This window comes from Gekko japonicus, unplaced genomic scaffold, assembly GCF_001447785.1.
Source record: "Gekko japonicus isolate JY-2015 unplaced genomic scaffold, Gekko_japonicus_V1.1 scaffold203, whole genome shotgun sequence".
Lineage (NCBI taxonomy): Eukaryota > Metazoa > Chordata > Lepidosauria > Squamata > Gekkonidae > Gekko > Gekko japonicus.
In genome coordinates, this window is record NW_015170280.1 from 1000851 (window position 1) to 1020010 (window position 19160).

General features: G+C 50.4%; 1 protein-coding gene across 1 annotated transcript in view; it reads left to right on the top strand.

The window, feature by feature from the left end:
• The first annotated feature begins 10442 nt into the window (after nucleotides 1-10442).
• TMEM54 (transmembrane protein 54) overlaps nucleotides 10443-19160 on the top strand; it is a 13140-nt gene continuing 4422 nt past the window's right edge. The window contains exons 1-3 of the mRNA XM_015417774.1: nucleotides 10443-10586; nucleotides 16392-16585; nucleotides 18543-18602. Of these exons, the coding sequence (XP_015273260.1) occupies nucleotides 10574-10586; nucleotides 16392-16585; nucleotides 18543-18602 (267 nt within the window). The 5' untranslated portion in view covers nucleotides 10443-10573. The remainder of the gene's footprint in view (nucleotides 10587-16391; nucleotides 16586-18542; nucleotides 18603-19160) is intronic.

Consider the following 19160-nt stretch of genomic DNA (forward strand, 5'->3'; position numbering starts at 1 on the left):
ACTAGAAACTTGCTTTGCATCACCCTTGCATGTGATTCTAGTGGAAGCCACCTCCAGCTCTGCTCATTTGCACTGTTGTTCCTGTCTTCCCTGCTATGTCCCTGCCACTGGGTCTTGCATACCATCAAACTCTGCTATGGACTGGTCCACAGACTCTCCCTGGGACACTCCAAGCCACAGAGCTGTTTCTGCATCCTTGTCCATCAGCAGAGGAATTGATTCCTCCAGGGCTCTTTTTGTAGAAAAAGCCCAGCAGGAACTCATTAGCATAATAGGCCACACCCAACAGCAAAACTCATTAGCATACTAGGCCACACCCTGACTGCACTGCTCATTAGCACATTAGGCCACACCCCCATGTTACCAGAAGTGTGGTCATCCAGCCACACCCACCTTTCCCTTCTTATTCTGTTTACCTTGTTTGTGGTCAAAACGGTTTTTTTGTAGCAGGGACTCATTTGCATGTTAGGCCACACACCCCTAATGTAGCCAATCCTAATGAGTTCCTGCTATTGGGTGTGGCCTATTATGCTAATGAGTTCCTGCTGGGCGTGGCCAACTCAGGAGCCAGCCGGAACTCCGTTCCTGTGTGTTCCTGCCCAAAAATAGCCCTGGATTCCTCTCTTCCTGAGCTCTGTGGAGCTACCACCTGGGCCCAGTCTACTTCCTTTGCCAAAGTGCTATGCCCTTAGTGTCAGAGCCAGAGCAGATGCATCTTTTGGCAGGGCAGGGTTCACCATTCTCCTTGATGTATCCACCTAGGTCAGCATGCTAATCTACACCCATTAGCATGAGGCATAGAGGACTGCAAAGAAGTAAAAACAGTTGACTGTTGTTCTTTGAGCGGTCATCTGAGCATTCGTGGGATCCACCCACTTTCCTGCATCAAGTATCTCTAGCTTGCTGCAGCTTTACATTTAGAAGGAACTGAGTGGGAAGGGAAGGCACAACTCTTCCTCCCCCAGGCAAGCACAGTCTGATTTTACATCTCAGAGGTGGAGGTTTTTCCATGGAAAAGCCAGCTCTAGATGGTTTCCAATCATTGTTCTGCATAGCCACAAAGCCCATCTTTGTGAATGCACAGCTGACCACGCAAAGAACAATAGTACCAGGCAAGAAACCTGTTTTCATCCAGCACCAGCTCAATCAATTTCCAGTCCTTTCTCCCCAGCTTCTGGTTTAGAAGCCAAAGTGTAAAAGCAATCAGAATGCTGTTATTTGGATGTGCTCCAGAAGTTGCCAGACAGGCTAGACCAGGCCAGCGTGCCTCTGCCCAAGTGTCCTCCCTCTGATAGTAACCACTACTGGCGGTTTTGACAGAGAGGAAGAAAGGATGTGGCATGTGTGTGAACATCCTTCTGGGCCCACTACCATCCTCTTTGATGGACTTACTGGATATTTCCTTGAGCTTGGCAATACATCCCATTAACCTGCAGAAATGTTGTTGACACACACTGAGAACATCTCCATCATTCTGAAAAACATGTAGATCTATGGAATCTTACTGTACAAGGCCATGATGTGAGGCTGCGTGTGTATGTGTTGTTTTTATGGGGTTTGATTTGTGTAGGAAGCTGCTTGGGTTGGCTGATCTTTCGGACAGCAGATTTCGCCCAGGCTGATCCATCCCAGTTCTGATGCTGGATCTGTTTTCTGATTTACAAAGTGAGGAGATGCTGTCCTTTTTTTGCTTCTGTACAGGCCCTTATTTAACCAGGGTGCTGGTTTCCTGATATTCCTAGAAGCTGAATGCCTTTTGGAAGAGGCATTCATTGTGGCCAGGAAGACAGAAGGATGCCAGGCTTTGAGGGCTTGAATCAGAGAGAGTTCAAGTTTTCTGAGTTGGCAGCAAAGAGTAGCCTTGAGGGGCTGCAGGTAAACTTTGTTGGGGGTAGCTGATGCTGCCTTAAGACTGTCAATGGCCTGTCTTTCTGCCTATTCTGCCATGCCTGTTGGTGAACATATATTGTGGTGGTAGGAAGTGCTGTCAAGTCACAGCTAACTTATGACAATCCCGTAGGGCTTTCAAGGCAAGGGACCTTCAGAGGTGGTTTGCCATTGCCTGCCTCCGTGTCATGACCCTGGCATTCCTTGGAGGTCTCCTGTCCATTTAATAGCCAGGGCCAACCCTGCTTAGCTTCCAAGATCTGATGAGGTCAGGCTAGCCTGGGCTATCTAGGTCAGGGGAACATATATTACAAAAACCCAATTGTTGGCAGCTTCTTCTCACAAATACATGAACCATGTGAATCTACCCTGGAACTTTCTTCTAGGTACAAAAATAGGTAGTATGAAACTCTGCACAGTTCATTTTCCCCAAATGCTTTTGTGAGAGATGCTGTCAGCCGGGCCCTGTGAAAGTGTCCTCTCTCTCCAGCATGCTGTTCTGCTGCCTTGGCCTCTGGCTCTTGTCAACTGCAGTGCATATTGTATTGGTAAAAATTCCAAAACTCTTCTTCTTTTTCAGTTTGGCTCCTGCTCTTAAATGAGAAACAGCAGTTCATTTTCAAGGCTTCTGTGCAGTCCCACATGGGACTGCAGTACTGCAGGCCTACCACCAGGAGGAGGTAGCGAGCATTTTCCTCGAATTTTCATCCGGAGAGGGCCAGGCTCCTTCCAGGAGGCGGTTTCCCGCCCAAAATACCACCTGACCTAGGCGGAGCCTGCCCTCTCCCCTCAGTTCTCTTTCTGTCGCCATCGCAAGAGGACTAGTGTCAGCGAGCTGAATTCAACTGTTCCTGAGAGAAAGATTTTTTCCTCAGAAGATGGCAACAAAAGAAAAGTCTAAAGACAAAGTGGCCCTCTTCAAGAAATGTAAGAGCTGTGGGGCTAAAATGGCCCAAACAGATGAGCACTCGGACTGTGTGCTCTGTCTGGGGGAGACCCATAACATGGCCGCATGTAAGGCCTGTAAGACCCTTACTCTGAGGGCTCGTGAAGGGAGAAAAGCCCGTCTGAAGGCAGCACTGTGGGAGAGGGCCCTTTCAGCGCCGTCCACTGGAGAACGGGAGAAGGTTAAGACGCCATCGGTGTGTTCGGCCCCAGTAGCGGCACAAGCCTCCCCCGCGGCCGCCCAGTTTCGTGCTGGCTCAGAGCCGCCGGCCAAAAAGGCAAAGAAAAAGAGAAAGCCGCAGGGAGTGATCATCGCCACCGACAAGGGCCGGTACCGAACAGATCGCTTCCAATGCGTCGACATCGGCTCGGCGCCATAGATCTCCCTCGCCTCAGTACTGTGAATCATTGACGCCATGTTTGACGTCGAGAGGCTGTTCGCCTTGGCACCAAGAAGACGCTCGGCACCGGAAGACCAGCATCAAACTGCCTCATTACAGATCATCGGTACTGACCTTTCTCCTATGATGGAGATCTGCCGATCACCTTCTCCGGACCTGTTGTTGATGGGTTCCATGAGTCCGGCCCCGTCTCTGCAGTTAGAGATGCCCCCACCTTGGCATCCTTGTCACTGCGCTCGGAGGTCTTCTACAGACCAGAGGCAACGATCACTGTCACCCACACCCTGCTGTGGGGAACAGATCGATGATGTCTCCTATGACACAGACACATTGGCCATGGACTCTCACTCAGATGCCGAGTCTGACTTGAGGTTGCTTGCTTCACCTGAGGAGGTGATTGCAGACCCAAACGCAGTGTCCCCGTCCGAGGATTTCTCGTCCTTCTCAGACCAAATAGTGCGGATGGCGAAAGCCTTGGACTTGAAACATGCGGCTTCTCAACAGCGGACCCAAGATCCGTTGATGCAAGCTCTTTTTACCCCAGATACCGGGCCAGTGGCGCTACCATGTCTTCAAGGGTTGCAGGAGGTGATGATGCAGGCATGGAAGCATCCGGCCTCCACGACTCCATCCAGCAGGAGGATGGAAGGACTATATAAAGTCATTGACTCTGATGTACAGTTTCTGGTTCGGCATCCGCCGCCAAACTCGTTTATTGCTGAGGTCATACCTGCTTGTACGCGGTTTGGAACCCGTACTGCTCCCAATGATAGGGAAGGACGCAAATTAGATGCAATAGGCAGGAAGGCCTATTCCTCTGGGGCCATGGGGCTCCGCATAGCTAACTTTAAGGCAGTTATGGGCCTCTATAACCGGCTTTTATGGGATAAGTTATCGCCTTATCTAGATCAACTTCCCCAGGACTAGAGATGTCTGGCGAAGGTTATAGCCGAGGAGGGGAAGCGTCTCGGAAAGTCGCAAGTTAATGCTGCACGGCATAATGCGGATTGCCACAGTAAATCTATGGGGTCAGCCATAGTATTGCGTAGGCATGCATGGCTTAGATCGTCAGCGCTCCCCCTTGATACGCAAGCTAAACTTGAGGATCTCCCCTTTGAAGGGGTAGAGTTGTTTAGTCAGGAGACCGACTAGGTCTTAGAACGCATTAGGAAGTACAAGTTACAAGCCAGGTCATTTGGCATCACGGCTTCCTCTCAACTTCCACAAAAGTCCAGGTATTGGCCTAGACCATCGCAGCATTCACACTATTCCCGCCCATACCGTTACCATGAGTCCGCCCAGAGGCAACCCTACCAGCCTCCTAGGCAGGCATATCAGGCACCCTATCACAATAGGCGTCAGAGATCAAGACCCCCATCAGGAAATAGGTCTCAACGAGACCAACCCTCTAGGGTGACGGATCTCTCCTGACTAGTCCCAATCCCACAGTTTGGGATTCGGTTATCCTTGTTTTATGACAAATGGTTGTCACTTACGTCTGATAAGTGGGTGTTATCTATAATAAAGAATGGTTACCTGTTGGAACTTTTACGTTACCCACCAGTATCCGCTGTGTGTTTCTGTCGACACGACGGAATACAGACGTTATCAGAACCTGTTGTTTCACTATTGAGAAAAGGGGCCATTCAAGAAGTATCGACTAATGATGGCCCGGGGTTCTGGTCCCCCTTTTTTCTTATAGACAAGAAAGATGGAGGGCAAAGACCAATTTTAGACTTACGGAACCTTAATAGGTTCCTTCAGAAACCTAAGTTCCGTATGCTGTCCATACAAGAAGTCATTTTATTGTTGAGACCAAATTGTTTCTTTGTCACCATTGATCTCACTGATGCCTATTTTCACATAGCGATACATTCCTCCTGTCAGAGATTCCTACGCTTCCGTCACTGTGGCCGTTCCTTCCAATACAGAGTGTTACCATTCGGGTTGGCATCCGCCCCCAGGGTGTTCACAAAATGTTTGTCTGTTGTGGTGGCATACCTCAGATTGAAAGGATGTACCCTCTATCCCTATTTGGATGATTGGTTACTGGTCGCAGATACACCTGAAGTGCTCCACGCCCATATTCACTTGGTACTGACCACCTTACAATCCTTGGGGTTGTTAGTCAATGTCCGAAAATCACATCTTTTTCCGACCCAGGCGATTGAATTTGTGGGAGCTGTACTCGATTCGATATCGGCAAGGGGCTACCTCCCTACAGCTAGGGCTGAGCATATTGTCATACTCATACGTGCCCTCCGCCGTCTTCGGCGATGACATGCTTCTTTTTTCCAATGTATATTGGGTCATTTATCTGCAACTACCGCAGTGGTCCCATTTGCTAGACTTCATATGAGAATATTCCAAAATTGGTTCTTGCGCAATTTTCATGCGCATGTGGACTCGCCAAGGTTACGCTTAACGATTCCTAGGGTAGTCCTCAGGTCTTTAGGTTGGTGGCTTTCCCCCTCAAATGTGGGAGCTGGTGTCCCTTTTGGGGTGCGACTTCAAGATGTGCACCTCTTTACAGACGCCTCCCTGCTAGGCTGGGGCGCACACTGTGGGAAGTTGGTGGCGCAGGGTCAGTGGACCCGAGAGGAGTCTGGACTGCATATAAACATCCTTGAGATGCGAGCAGTAAAACGTGCCTTTTCCTCTTTTGCAGCTCACCTACAAGGACAGTCGGTGATGCTCCACACAGACAACACCACTGTTCAATTCTATATAAACAAGCAAGGCGGTACCACATCTGTGGCCCTCACCAGGGAAACCCTAAAATTGTGGCACCAGGTCATACAAATAAATGCCCACGTCACTGCCATGCATACAGCAGGCCACTTGAACGCTCGTGCCGACCGGCTGAGCAGAGTGTTTCAAAACACGTACCAGTGGTCACTCAATGCCCACTACCTCCATCCACTGTTTCGCCAGTGGGGCGTACCAAGTGTAGATCTCTTTGCCAAACGTTTTTGTTCAAGGGCTGCCCATGCAATCCACTCCCTGGAGGAACACCTTCGATATTCCATGGACAGCGTCCCTATATTATGCATTCCCACCTTTACCCCTTCTCAACCGCGTAGTGGCAAAGGCGAAAGCGGAGAGTGCAAACCTCATAATCATAGCACTTTTCTGGCCCCACAGGCCATGGTTTCCAAACCTGTGGGCGATGGCACAGAGACAATTCCATGTGTTCCCGGAATCCGGAGACCTGCTTTTCGGGCTTCTCCCGTCCGATCCGGGGATTCTGGCCCTCAGGCTGACGACGTGGAGGTGCCGGCCCATTCACTCTATTGCCCTGATGTCCAAAATGTACTGTTAGCCGCCCGTAAACCGTCTACACGGCGTTCTTACGAGGTGAAGTTCAGGTCTTTTTCTACCTGGCTATCGGGTAGGGGACTAGACCCCACTACGTGTGGGTTGCCTGTAATACTGGAGTTTTTGGCTCATCTTAAAACGGAGGGATTATCTAACTCCTCCGTGAAGGTATACTTAGCTGCTATTTCAGCATACCATGTACCTGTTAAGGGACTTTCTATTTTTGCCTCTGATGATGCAAAGAGGTTTCTGAGGGGTCTCAATAATTTGTATCCCCCATCCCAGTTACCATTGCCTCTTTGGAGTCTTACGTTGGTTTTATCTCAGTTGGCACATAAACCGTTTGAACCACTAGCTACGTGTGAGCTTTCATTTTTGTCTTACAAAGTAGCGTTTTTAGTGGCAATTACGTCCGCAAGACGAGTTGGGGAATTGGCGGCACTGTCCACAGAGTCACCGTTCCTCAGGTTCCATAAAGATAGAGTGGTTCTCCGTCCACGCCTGGACTTCCTTCCCAAGGTGGTATCCAGGTTTCATATGTCACAGGATATAGTGTTACCTGCAGGGCCGGCCCAAGGTTTTTTTGAACCCTAGGCGGGGCTACCTTCTGGCGCGCCCCCACCAATTACGGGGTTGCCAACCTCCAGGCGGGGAACGGAGAGAAGGAAGAGGAGGAGAGCCGGCAGGGATTCGGCAACAAAGAGGCCTCTCCTCCGCTCCCAGCCCACTCCCCACCTTCCTCCAGTTTCTGATTGTCCCAATGGCGAGGCGTCCCTGAAGATGCCGACGCCAGTCGGGACCGCCCTGCTGCTGCTCCCGGGCACACGAGCCCCGGCCCCCAACTCACCCATGGCAGAGGAAAACCACCTGGAGGGGCCGCAAGGAGCCATCAAGGCGCCACCAGCTAACCGCAGCTCGGCTGACGCACGAGGAAACCAGCAGCGGGGAGTTTGAAGAGGCGAGAGGAGGGAAGCCGTGACGGGCCAATGGCCCGGCGCGAGAGCGCGCCCTCAAGTTTGAGCAGCCGGAAGGGGAGGGGAGAGGAAGGAGAGAGCGAGGGGCGGACTGGCCAGCCCCGTCCCGTTGAGGCTGCGGGCAGTGGCAAATCTCCCCTTTTTCTCTGCTGCTTTGCAGAGGTGAGTGCGGTGAGTGCGCAGCGAACGCAGCTACTGCTGCCGGTCTCCGGCTTGCATTGGACTTCTGGGCACCCACGTGCAAAGCGATCTGTAGCCACCAAGGAGCACCGCTGGGGCGGAGGAACGGTCTTCTTCTGCTCGAGCAATGAGAGGCTTGCTTTTTCGCCCCTTCTTTTCGCTGGGGCTCAAGGCCATCACTGTGGAGTTTGCAGCGTTCCGCTGACTTGCCTTCTGGGCTGGGTTACCCGCCTGGAGGGGCCGCAAGGAGCCCTTAGGGTGCCACCGGCCGACCACAGCTAATGACATCCCGGGCGCAGGGACAGTGGGGTGAGGAGGCGGTTTGAGCCCATGCCCACATCGGCTGAGTTCTCGCCCGGAGGGAAAGCGCAGCTCCCGGGCCCTCCTCCTCCTTCTCCGCCACCGTAGCTGCTCCAGCCACTGATGACATCTCGGACGCAGGGCGGTGGGGCGACAAGGAGGCGCCAACTGACAGTGCAAGCCTGCACCGACGTTGGCCATAGCTGGGGGCTGAGCAGCGAGACAGCGCCCTGCTGGAGAGCAGTTTGGCGCCCTAAAGGCCGGCTCGCTCTCTAGGCGAATGCCGAGTTCGCCTAGCGGGTGAGCCGGCTCTGACTACCAGGATAGGGTGGAAACTGGAAGCATGGTGTAGCGCTCCTTACATTCCCTGGATGTCAGGTGCGCTTTGCTCTTCTATCTACAGAGGACGCAGCCTTTTCGTAAAGCGTCTGCTTTATTTGTATGATTTGGTGGACCGAAACAGGGTACAGCTGCCTCATCGCAGACTATCTCCCGTTGGCTTTGCAAAGCTATTCAATTGGCGTATGAAGGGGCTAGTACACAATGCCCCTTGGTGTTGTCTGCACACTCGACCCGGGCCCAGGCGGCGTTGGCGGCATTTCAGGCAGGATTGTTTCTGCTGGAGGTGTGCAGAGCGGCCACTTGGTCGATGCCTTCGACGTTCGTCAAGCACTATGCAATGGACGTTGATGCGAGGAGGGATGCAGCGATGGGCACGGCTGTGCTGCAGTCGGTTTTCCGCTGAAGCCTCCCACTCCCTCCTCCATGTGAGTAAAACTTGCTACTCTCCCATGTGGGACTGCACAGAAGCCTTGAAAATGAAAACGGTGGTTCCTTACCTGTAACCATTGTTCATTGAGAGTGGCTTCTGTGCAGGCACACATCCCTCCCTCCTTCCCTGCTGTGGGAGTCTTCCGCTCTAATAATGCAGCAGAAGGAGAACTGAGGGGAGAGGGCATGCTCCGCCCAGGTCAGGTGGTATTTTGGGCGGGAAACCGCCTCCTGGCCCTCTCGGGATGAAAATTCGAGAAAATGCTCGCTAGCTCCTCCCGGTGGTAGGCCTGCAGTACTGCAGTCCCATGTGTGCCTGCACAGAAGCCACTCTCAATGAACAACCGTTTTTTTGCATAGTGTTGCCCTTTTGGCATATTAGAACAATTTGCTTGGTCAGTGTGCAGAAAAGAAGAACGTGCCATCCAGTCACAACCGACCCATGGCAACCTCCTCCATGGGGCCGAGGTGGTTTGCCATTGCTTCCTTCCATGTAACACCCACAGTCTCCCTCAGTGGTCTCCCATCCAAGTACTAACTGTGGCTAACCCTGCTTAACTCCCAGGCTCAGAGGAGCTCTGCCCAAAATGGGTGGAAAAGAGAACCCTTTTAACTGGTTGTTGAATGGGCAGTTTTCAGATAGGATTTGAGTCCAGTAGGTACAAGCTTTCAAGAGTCAAAGTTCCCTTCCCTTCTACCCCAAAAATCTTGTTGGAATAAAAGATGCTGCTGTACTCAAATTTTGCTGTTCTTCTGCAGGAAAACATGGCTGCCCTCTGAAACTGTATTCACATAATAACATTTGAAAATATTCTGCTGGTCAGACAGTTATGAAATAGGGTTGCCAGCTTCCTGGTGGTGGCTGGAGATCTCCTGGGATTACAACCAGTGTTCCCTCTAAACTGAGTTAGTGTGAGCTAGCTCACAGTTTTTTAGCCTTTCTCTCACAGATTTTTGTCTTTGCTCAGGAAGGCAGGCTCCAGAGCAAACTAACATATGCAGCAGCCAAATCGCTCGCTCACAACTTTAATGCCAGTAGCTCACAAAGTAGCATTTTTGCTCACAAGACTCCTCAGCTTAGAGGGAGCATTGATTCCAACTGAACTCCAGGGAATAGAGATCAGTTCACCAGGATAAAATGGCTGCTTTGGAAGGTGGACTCTGTGGCATTGAAGTCCTTCCCTTCCCCAAACCCCGCCCTCCTCAGGCTCCACCCCCCAAAGTCTCCAGGTAGTTCCCAATCCAGAGCTGGCAACCCTGGTTATCAAAATGTTTGGCGCATGTTAAAATAACTCAAGTTACAGCTCAGGAATGACACCTTAAGTTCTTCAGTTACTTTTTTGGAATGCACACAAATATTATAATCCCTGTTTTTCTGCGTTAGGACAAAGGAAGTAAGCTTTAAAACTGCTGCCGGTAAAGGAATACAGCCCGGCTGGGTGAGAGGTTTAGAGCCAAAGAGCCGTTGGCTCCTGGCGAGTAAAGTCGGGCTGACACACCTGGCTGGCAGATTAGGCGAGACTAGAGCAGAGATCAGGAGAGGGTGGGGTTTGGCAGGTGAATCACATTTCCTGGGGGAAGGCAAAGGTGGAGTCTGGCCTTTTGTTCTGGGGGCTGGGGAGCTGGTCAAACCGGAAGAGTTGATTTCAGATCGCAGGCTGTCTGCAGCAGGAGGCGGAAAGGCTGCTGCCAGGGAACAGGCACTGCCTGGGGAAGAGCACGAACTCGCGGAGTTCCCTGCCTGTTCCAGCAAACTACCGGGACGAGGACTCAATGGCCAGACCCTGAACTGCCAAGATGTGCCGGCTGGGTGAGTGAGCTCCTCTCGGAGGTGAAAGACAACGGGTAGGAAAGGGATTTCCTTCCTCCCTAAGGGGGTCTCAGTGTGCGACGCAAGAAATGCTCCCCGAGGAGATGTTTGTCGGGGAGAAGATGCTGGAAGAGGTCTTTGCAATCTGAGGTGTGTCTCAGCAGTGCAGCCTGAGCCTCTGCGAGGGAAAAGAATGTCAACGTGGAAGGGGTGCCATGCTGGATTAGACCAATGGCCTGCCCACTCCAGCATCCTGTTTGGCACAGTTGCTCTGGAGGGTCAACGAAGGGCTGCCAGCTCCGGGCTGGGAAATACCTGGAGATTTGGGGTGGGTGGGCCTGAGGAGGGCAACATTTGGAGGAGAGAAAGGGACTTCAGTGGGGCATAATGCCACAGAGTCCACCTTCCAAAATCGCAGTTTTCTCCAGGAGAACTGATCTCTGTCACCTGATGATTAGTTGTAATAGTGGGAGACCTTCAGCCACCACCTGGAGGTTGGCAACCCCAATGGAGGCCAAGGCTTTCCCCTGATGCTGCCTGGTTCTGGCACTCGGATTCAGAAATTCACTGCCTCTAGGCATGGAGGTTTCCTTTAACCTGGCTAGTTAGGGTTGCCAACTTCCTGGAATTATAACTGATCTCCAGACTATAGAGATCGATTCCCCTGTTGGAGGGTGGACTCTAATGCATTGTATTCTGCTGAGGGCCCACCCCCACCCCAACTCTGCCCTCCCAAACCTCCAATATTTTCCCAACCCAGAGTTGGCAACTCTATGGCTAGTGCCAATTGGTGGGCCTCTCCTCCTCCTCCTCCATGAGGCTGCCTGATCCCCTTCCAATTCTGTGACCTGCCTGACCTGGCCTTCCCACATTGCTTTTTTAGCAGGTTGAAGTGTCTTGTTTGTGGAAAAGGGCTGATCCCATCAAAGGGCGGCAAAAGTCAATTGGCAGCTGGGCTTCCACTAAGGGAGAGTCACTAGCTCCTGCATCTGGTGGCAGAACTAGGCCCTGCAACATGTCAAGGAATAACAAAAGGGGGCACCATCAAGCACATGCAAAATGTCTTTTCTCGTTGAGCACTGTAGAGTGTTTTTCCTGTAGCACAGTGATCGCAGCTCTCCAGCCCCACTCTCCTAGGATTGGGGGGAGGGGACTTGCAGATCCCAAAGTAAGTCTTTCAAGGAGGCTGGACCTCAGCACATCTCATTTTAGAAAATACGCACTGCACACTGGTTTGAAGAATATATGTCCTGAAAACTTTGGCCCTTTATTTGCCCGCCTCCTCTCTCAAGAGCCAGATACACAGGATTCCATGCTTAATAACATAATGGCACCAGTTCGGTTTGTGGGCATGCAGCAAGATTCTCCTTCACTCCAGTGGTAAATGAAGTGTGTACACGGTGTATGAATATTACATGACCCATCTGGATTTTGACACCCAGAGTCTAAGAATTCTGGCATTAGAAACACTAAGGCTGTGTTCATGTACGCAAATAAAAATGCAAGCTGGGGTGAGAGTCCATAGATTTTACTGATATGTAATATTCCTCTCTACTGTTTGCACAAACAGAGGTGCATTCACTCATAAACTGAAAAAGGCAGTATTGAGTGTTTTGTTAACTTGCTTCACCTTTCACATGGATTGGAGAGGGTGGGGAGGAGGAACTTTAAACCCTGACAGTGGGCATTATTTAACTCAAGGATGGGGAAAGTATGTTGCAATGTGGGTCTATAATGTGGTGCCCATGGGTGCTATGGCACCTGCCAACACTTTTCCTGGTGCCCACCAAGTCTTTTTAGAAAGGGGGCGAGGCCATGTGGGGCTTTTGCACAACAAGGTTTCTGATTGGCCATTGGAGATCTGATTGGCTGTGCAGATTGTTTAAAATGTTGCTTTGTCAGAAGCTGCCACCACAGCACAAGGATCTTCACTGTGTGACTGAAGGTCATTTGTAGAAGCAGCCATTTTGTGGCTGACTCTGCCTCCTGCAGCAGCCATATTGTTGATGTGCCCACCAGCATTCCCTCTAAGCTGTGTGTGTGAGCAGCCACTCAGCAGCAGTCTGGATCCACGCAGGGTCTTCCACTGCCCATTTTAAGATTACAGCAGTTATATCCTGCTCAGGATGTGAACTGCTCCACTTTGGGGGGGGGGGGGATTAGAGGGAACACTGGTGCCCACCACCCTGTGTCAGAATTCCAAAGGTGCCCACGGGTTGAAAAAAACAACAGTGTTGGAGAAAGTGACTTGCCAGTTTCTCCTGCTACAGAAATCAGGCATAGAAATTGGAGGAATGTTGTTATCAAAATATTTATCTGTATCATCATACTAGTGATACAAAGATGCTTCACAGAAGAACAGAACGGGGGGGGGGAGGAATAGTCAAGTTCATGCCTGTAAAAAACAGTCTAAATTTTCATGGCAAGGGAGGAGGGGGAGATGATGACAGGAAGTGTAGGAAGAACAGGAACTGCCAGGTTAATATCCTGCCCACAAAGACTACCATAGACTTACTTGCTGGAACAGGTTTTTGAAAAGCATCTTTTCCTCCATACACTCTCCTGGCAGAAGAAAGAGTCTGAATTTCTAGTGCCTTCCTGCCACTTGCACTCCCTCCCCACCAGGCCACTGATGATCTGCAAACTTTGGGATGTGCTTACAGGAAGATGACTTCCACCTGGTCTTTGCTGTTTAAACAAGTAGTTAATCTTTAAAGAAATAGGCTTGTTTTAAAGGAAATTTCAGATTGCAGAGGGATTCCTTATAGCCGTTGAGTCAACATGATCCAAGGAACCCTATCAACCCTCTGGATTAAGTTTGTTCCGAAACTCATTGCCTGGATCTGTGGAAAGACCATATCCTGCCACTGATTTGCACAGCCTGGTTGCTCCATCGGAAGATACTGGCAGGAAAAAGCAGCTAAGGATGTCTGTCCCACCGTGCACCCAGCTGGGCTCTGCACAGCTGTATCATACAGCACATAATTCATTTATAGACTCCACTGCCACAACTTATCATGCTGATCACTGGTAGAGGCCTGGCTCACCCATACAGGGGAATGGAGTGGAAGAATGGACTGCTCTGGTGCAGCCTGCAGGTGACGGATTTCAGCTTTGCATGCTCAGAGGCAGTATACCTCAGAACACCAAATGCTAGGCATGAAAAAACTGAAGATGGTTGTTATCTTAATACGTACAGGAGCTTGGTGTTGATTGCACTGCACTGGTTACTCTGTTTTGTTCTCTAGAGTAGCTGAGGGATCTTGTCCCTCGGGAGCCAGAATCCCTGAACATACCCCTGTCCAGGGCTCTTTTTGTAGAAAAAGCCCAGCAGGAACTCATTAGCATAATAGGCCACACCCAACATCAGAAACCCATTAGCATATTAGGTCACACCCCTGACAGCACAGCTCATTAGCATAATAGGCCACACCCCACATGTTACCAGAAGTGTGGTCATCCAGCCACACCCACCTTTCCCTTCTTATTCTGTTTACCTTCTTGTCAAAACCCAGGGCTTTTTTGGTAGCAGGAACTCCTTTGCATGTTAGGCCACACACCCCTAATGTAGCCAATCCTAATGAGTTTCTGCTATTGGGTGTGGCCTATTATGCTAATGAGTTCCTGCTGGGCGTGGCCAACAGGAGCCAGCCGGAACTCCATTCCTGTGTGTTCCTGCCCCAAAATAGCCCTGCCTATAACAATTTCTGCATGAAGTCTGAAGGCCTGGTATTGCCAGATGCCAGACTCAAGCCCCTTCCAGCAGGCTGTAGCTGGGAACTCTCCTTATGAGTAGGGTTACCAGCCCTCTGGAGAGAGAGAAAAGTCCTATCTTTGTAATGGGACATTATTAACTAAGTGACATCATTTAGCTCCTTGCCTTTAAAAACCCCAGCTGTCAATTTCCACGCATGAAGCCTCTGTTAAAGGGGCAGGACATATTTTCCTCCAAGCCTGCTGGCAATCATACTTCCAAAGAATTGCCAGGCCCCCTCCCGAAAGAGACCTCAGCCTGCTTCTTCCCTCCGCCCTGACAAAGCAGCAAAAATAAGCTAGCAGAACAGGAGGGGAGGGCAAATGGTGGGGCGGGGAATGCAGAACATGCATTCCTCTGCGTTGCTTTACCTCATCACCATAGATTCCTCTAACCCTTGGCCTCCCTGCCTTGAGACCACATTCTGAAGACAGAACCAGATCTGACAACACAAGAGGGGCTTATAGCTTCTTAAAGCTAAGTGGATTCTTTGAGGCAGAAGACCAAGTGGAGCTGTAGGCACATCAAAGCCACTGGTTAGCTTTTAAGGGGCCTCAAGTTGCCTCCCCCCATACTGAGATCTATCAAAGTTCTTGTATGAGCATGGATCTGGGATTTCACAGCAAACAAAACACTGATAATTCCTTGTCCTAGTTATGCCTAGAATCCTGTGAGAGAAATTGATTAAAAATAATTTATCTTATAGAAATAATAATGAACATTTGTGACTCGGAGACTAAGGAACTGTGGCTCAGTGGAAGAGCCTCTGCTTGGCTTGCCAGGGGGTCCCAGGTTCAATCCCCAGCACCTCCACTAAAAAGGACCAGGCAGGAGGTGTTATGAAAGACATCAGCCTGAGACCTTGGAGAGCTGCTGCCAGTCTGAGTAGACAAGACTGACCTTGAGGTACCAGGTGGTCTGATTTGGTATAAGGCAGCTTCAGGTGTGTTTCAAGGATGTTACTTTACCCTTGATTTTAGCAATGTACATCTTTCTCAGCTGTTCTCTGCAAACCTAATGGACCATGCTTTTTGTGTTTAATGAAAAGTGCCATTAAGTCACAGCCGACTTATGGTGACCCCATAAGGTATTCAAGGTAAGAGACTAATGGAGGTGGTTTGCTGTTGCCTCCCTCTGAGTAGCCACCCTGGAGTTCTTTGGTGCGCTCCCATCCAGGTACTAACTAGGTCTGACCCTCCGAGATCTGACCAGAGTAGGCTAGCTTGGGTCATCCAGGTAAGGGCCAAAGCACATTGGAACAACATTAAAATCCGTTATGGGGTTTCCTCCTTTTGTGTGTCCCATGCTGGTACTCCTCATTTTCCTCCTGGGATTTCTTTTCAAGAAAGAAAGCCAGTTTGGTATAGTGGTTAGGAGCGCAGACTCTAATCTGAGAGAACCGGGTTTGATTCCTCACTTCTCTTCATGCAGCTGCTGGTGTGACCTTGGGTCAGTTACGTTTATTCACAGCTGTTCTTTCACTAGGAGTCCTCGAAAGAGCTCTCTCAGCCCCACCTACCTCACAGGGTGTCTGTTGTGGGGAGGGGAAGGGAAAGGAGATTGTGAGCCTCTCTGAGACTCCTTCGGGTGGAGAAGGGTGGGGCATAAATCCAATCTCTTCTTCTTCAGCCCAAACCAGAATGCACTAACAAGGGGCACTGACTTCTGCCCCGTCCTGTGCACCCCCTTCTGCTTAGGTTCTGAGACAAAATTGGGCTAGTCAGGGTGCTCCACAAGCATTTGTGCTTAGTAGGGAGGGTATGAATCCATGGGGATAAGGATGCAAGCAAAAAGAATTCTGACAACCCAATCAGTGTGCTGCGGTAGCTGATCAAAAGAGTTCCTGGGCCTGCTGGCTCCCAGCATGGCCATCTCGGAAGATCTAAGGCTCTCATGTGTATTTGATGTGTTTACTTTAATATTACCACGGCTACATTTTGTTTTACAGTATTCTCTGTTTTGAAAGATTACCTGCCCCAGGTTGTGGAGGGGAGGTGTCTTGTGAACTGCATTGTGACCCTGAAACAAACACAGTCCTTTATCTTCTCCAGATTATTTGGATTCCAGCAGCACACAGAAGCTCTTGATGAAAACAGGACTCATCCTGATAGTCATTGGCCACCTGAACTTCATTGTCAGTGCTCTGGTTCATGGAACAGTGCTGCGCCACATTGCCAACCCTCAGGAAGCCATTTCACTGCAATATGCCATTTCCAATGTCATTTCAGTGACCTCGGCCATCTTGGTAAACTTTTTTTGTGTGCATTGGTATTTTTGGTATTTGAATGCTGGAAGAAAGAGCAGGGTGGAAGGGCTGTGGGTATTGAAGGCTTAAGCTAGGTCACCTCGCAGTTCCGAGCCAGGCACAGGATGAATAGATAGGATCAGGTTTAGCTCCTATAAAGTATACCAGCTGCAACCTGGGACAAAGTTAACCAGAAAGTGGAGTCATCAGGAGCATGGCTAGCTCCCATCCCAGTGATGTTTCTTGTGCAGCCCTTCACAGGGGTGGTCTTAGGGATACTGGGGCCTTGGGCAAAAGTCCAGGTTGAGTCCCCAGAATCACTGCCACCCCACTGTTCCCCACCTTGCAGGGTCAAGTGAGTGCTGGTTCTTGCCCCTTACAAGGTGGGCAGAAGCTGCCATAGGAAGTGGAATGGGTGTAGTATTGGGTGCAGGATTGCCAGCTCTGGATTGCGGAATTCCTGGAGATTTGTGAGTTGGAGCCTGGGGAGGGAATAGATCCCAGTGGGGTAACCTAGAGGCCACCTTCCAAAGCAGCCACTTTGTCCAGGGGAACTGATCTCTTTTACCTGGAGACCAGTTGTAATTTCAGGGGATCTCTAGCCACCACGGGGAGACTGGCAACCCTAGGTGGTGCAAATGGTAGTAGGAGCCTGCTCTCTCCCCCCCCCCCCAATTCCCTAGGAGATGAGTGTTCTGAATGTTTAGCTGCCCCTGTTGCCATTGACTAAGACTACCCCTTCCCCTTCACTTTCTCACGTGGGGTAAAAATAAAGCATGGTACTTGGGAACATTGCCAGAGGGGGACAAAATCTATCTTTCAGAATCCATGGGGCAGGAACAAATGCACCCCCACTGGGAGGGTTTCCAGATCCCCCCTGGCCACAGACAGGGGGCAGTGTTGCCAGCTCCAGATTGGGAAATTCCTGGAGATTTGTGGGTGGAGCCTGTGAAGACAGGGACCTCAGTGGGGTACAATGCCATAGAGTCTACCCTCCAAAGCAGCCATTTTCTGCAGGGGAACTGGTCTCTGTAGCCTGGAGATGAGCTGTAACTGATGGGGCTCCCCAGGCCCCACCTGGAGTCTGGCATCCCTGGGATTCTTGCATGTGTTCAGCAATGCCTGGTCCCTCCCCAGTAGCTCCCATTTGTGGGCCCTCTCCTGTTATCCTAACAGTTTGTGGTTCTTGTATTTCCATCTCTCTGATGATGCTGGCAAGGCAAAAGCACTTTCCCACAGCATTTTGCACTTAAACACAGTCTTGTCCAACCTGGGCTGCAACTCATGCTTAGTTAGTGTGCCAGAGGTCCATAGCCTGGGCATACTAAGGAAGTCGCTTTGTGTGGGTAGCAGCCCTGTTTAAACCAGACTCTGCACAAGGGCAAAGTTCTTATACCGCACATTTAAATCTGGCCCAAATACTTGAAGTGGGAAGATTGTAAACAGCCATATTGTTTGTGTAAAGTGCCGTCAAGTTGCAGCCAACTTATGGTGACCCCTTAGGGTTTTCTAGGCAAGAGACAAACACAGAGGTGGTTTGCTATTGCCTGTCTCTGCATAGTGATCCTGGAGTTCTTGATGGTCTCCTATCCCAGTACTAACCAGGGCTGACCCTGCTTAGCTTCCAAGATCTGACGAGATCAGGCTAGCTTGGGCCACTCCGGACAACAGCCGTATTGGTCTGTTCAAAAAGAACACACCTGTGTTATACCTTTTAAAAGGACCACCCAAATGGACCTAAAACACTGAGCAAGCTTTTGAGCTCACTAGAACTCTTAGTCAGGCTGGATTCCAAACCCTTTTTTTAAAAAAATCTTGGATCAGAAATAATGTATGCAAAGTTAATTCATGCAGACTTGAAGGCATATGGTATGTTCTTAAAGCACCATTCAGCTTGCCTTTGGCTCACAATCCGGTGCATGTGGTTTCTTTTTCAACCCTTGTGTTCCCTTTGCAGACAATCTCTTGTGGAATAGCTGGCATTGTGCTCTCCAGATACATATCCCAGAAATCTCTGGTAAGGATCTGCATTCTTGTGGCTCATCAGCAAGAGGAGATAACTTTTTCCAAATAGAAAGCTGTTCCAGGTTCTTAGCTGTTTGCTAAAGCCCTTTTGGCAAATTGATTTTGAGCCTGAAAGCAGGAAATTCTCATTGTCTTTTCCTCCTATATACCCTGTTCTCTTTTGCCAAGAATGTGCCTGTCTGAAGTTATTGGCAGCTTTGTCACCTGCCTTTTCCTTGATGGTGAAGTGGAAAGTTCCAGAGGTTGTAAAATGTCCCAGCGGCTGCAGTCCAAGTAATATGGAGAGCCTCACCCATCTGTGGGTGGTTTCCGTGTTGTTACCTTTATGTAACTGTAGAATAATGTTCCAAGATTGTTAGACACAGGGAACGCTCTGTAGCTGGCCTCGGCGTCGCCGCCACCTCCTCCTCCTCGGAGCCGGGCGGGCGGGGGGGAACCGGCCTCGCTGCCGCCGAGCCCGGCAAAGGGGGGGGAGGACCGGCCTCTCCACCGCCACCTCCGCTTCGGAGCCGGGCGGGCGGGGGTGGAACCGGCCTCGCCGCCGCTGAGC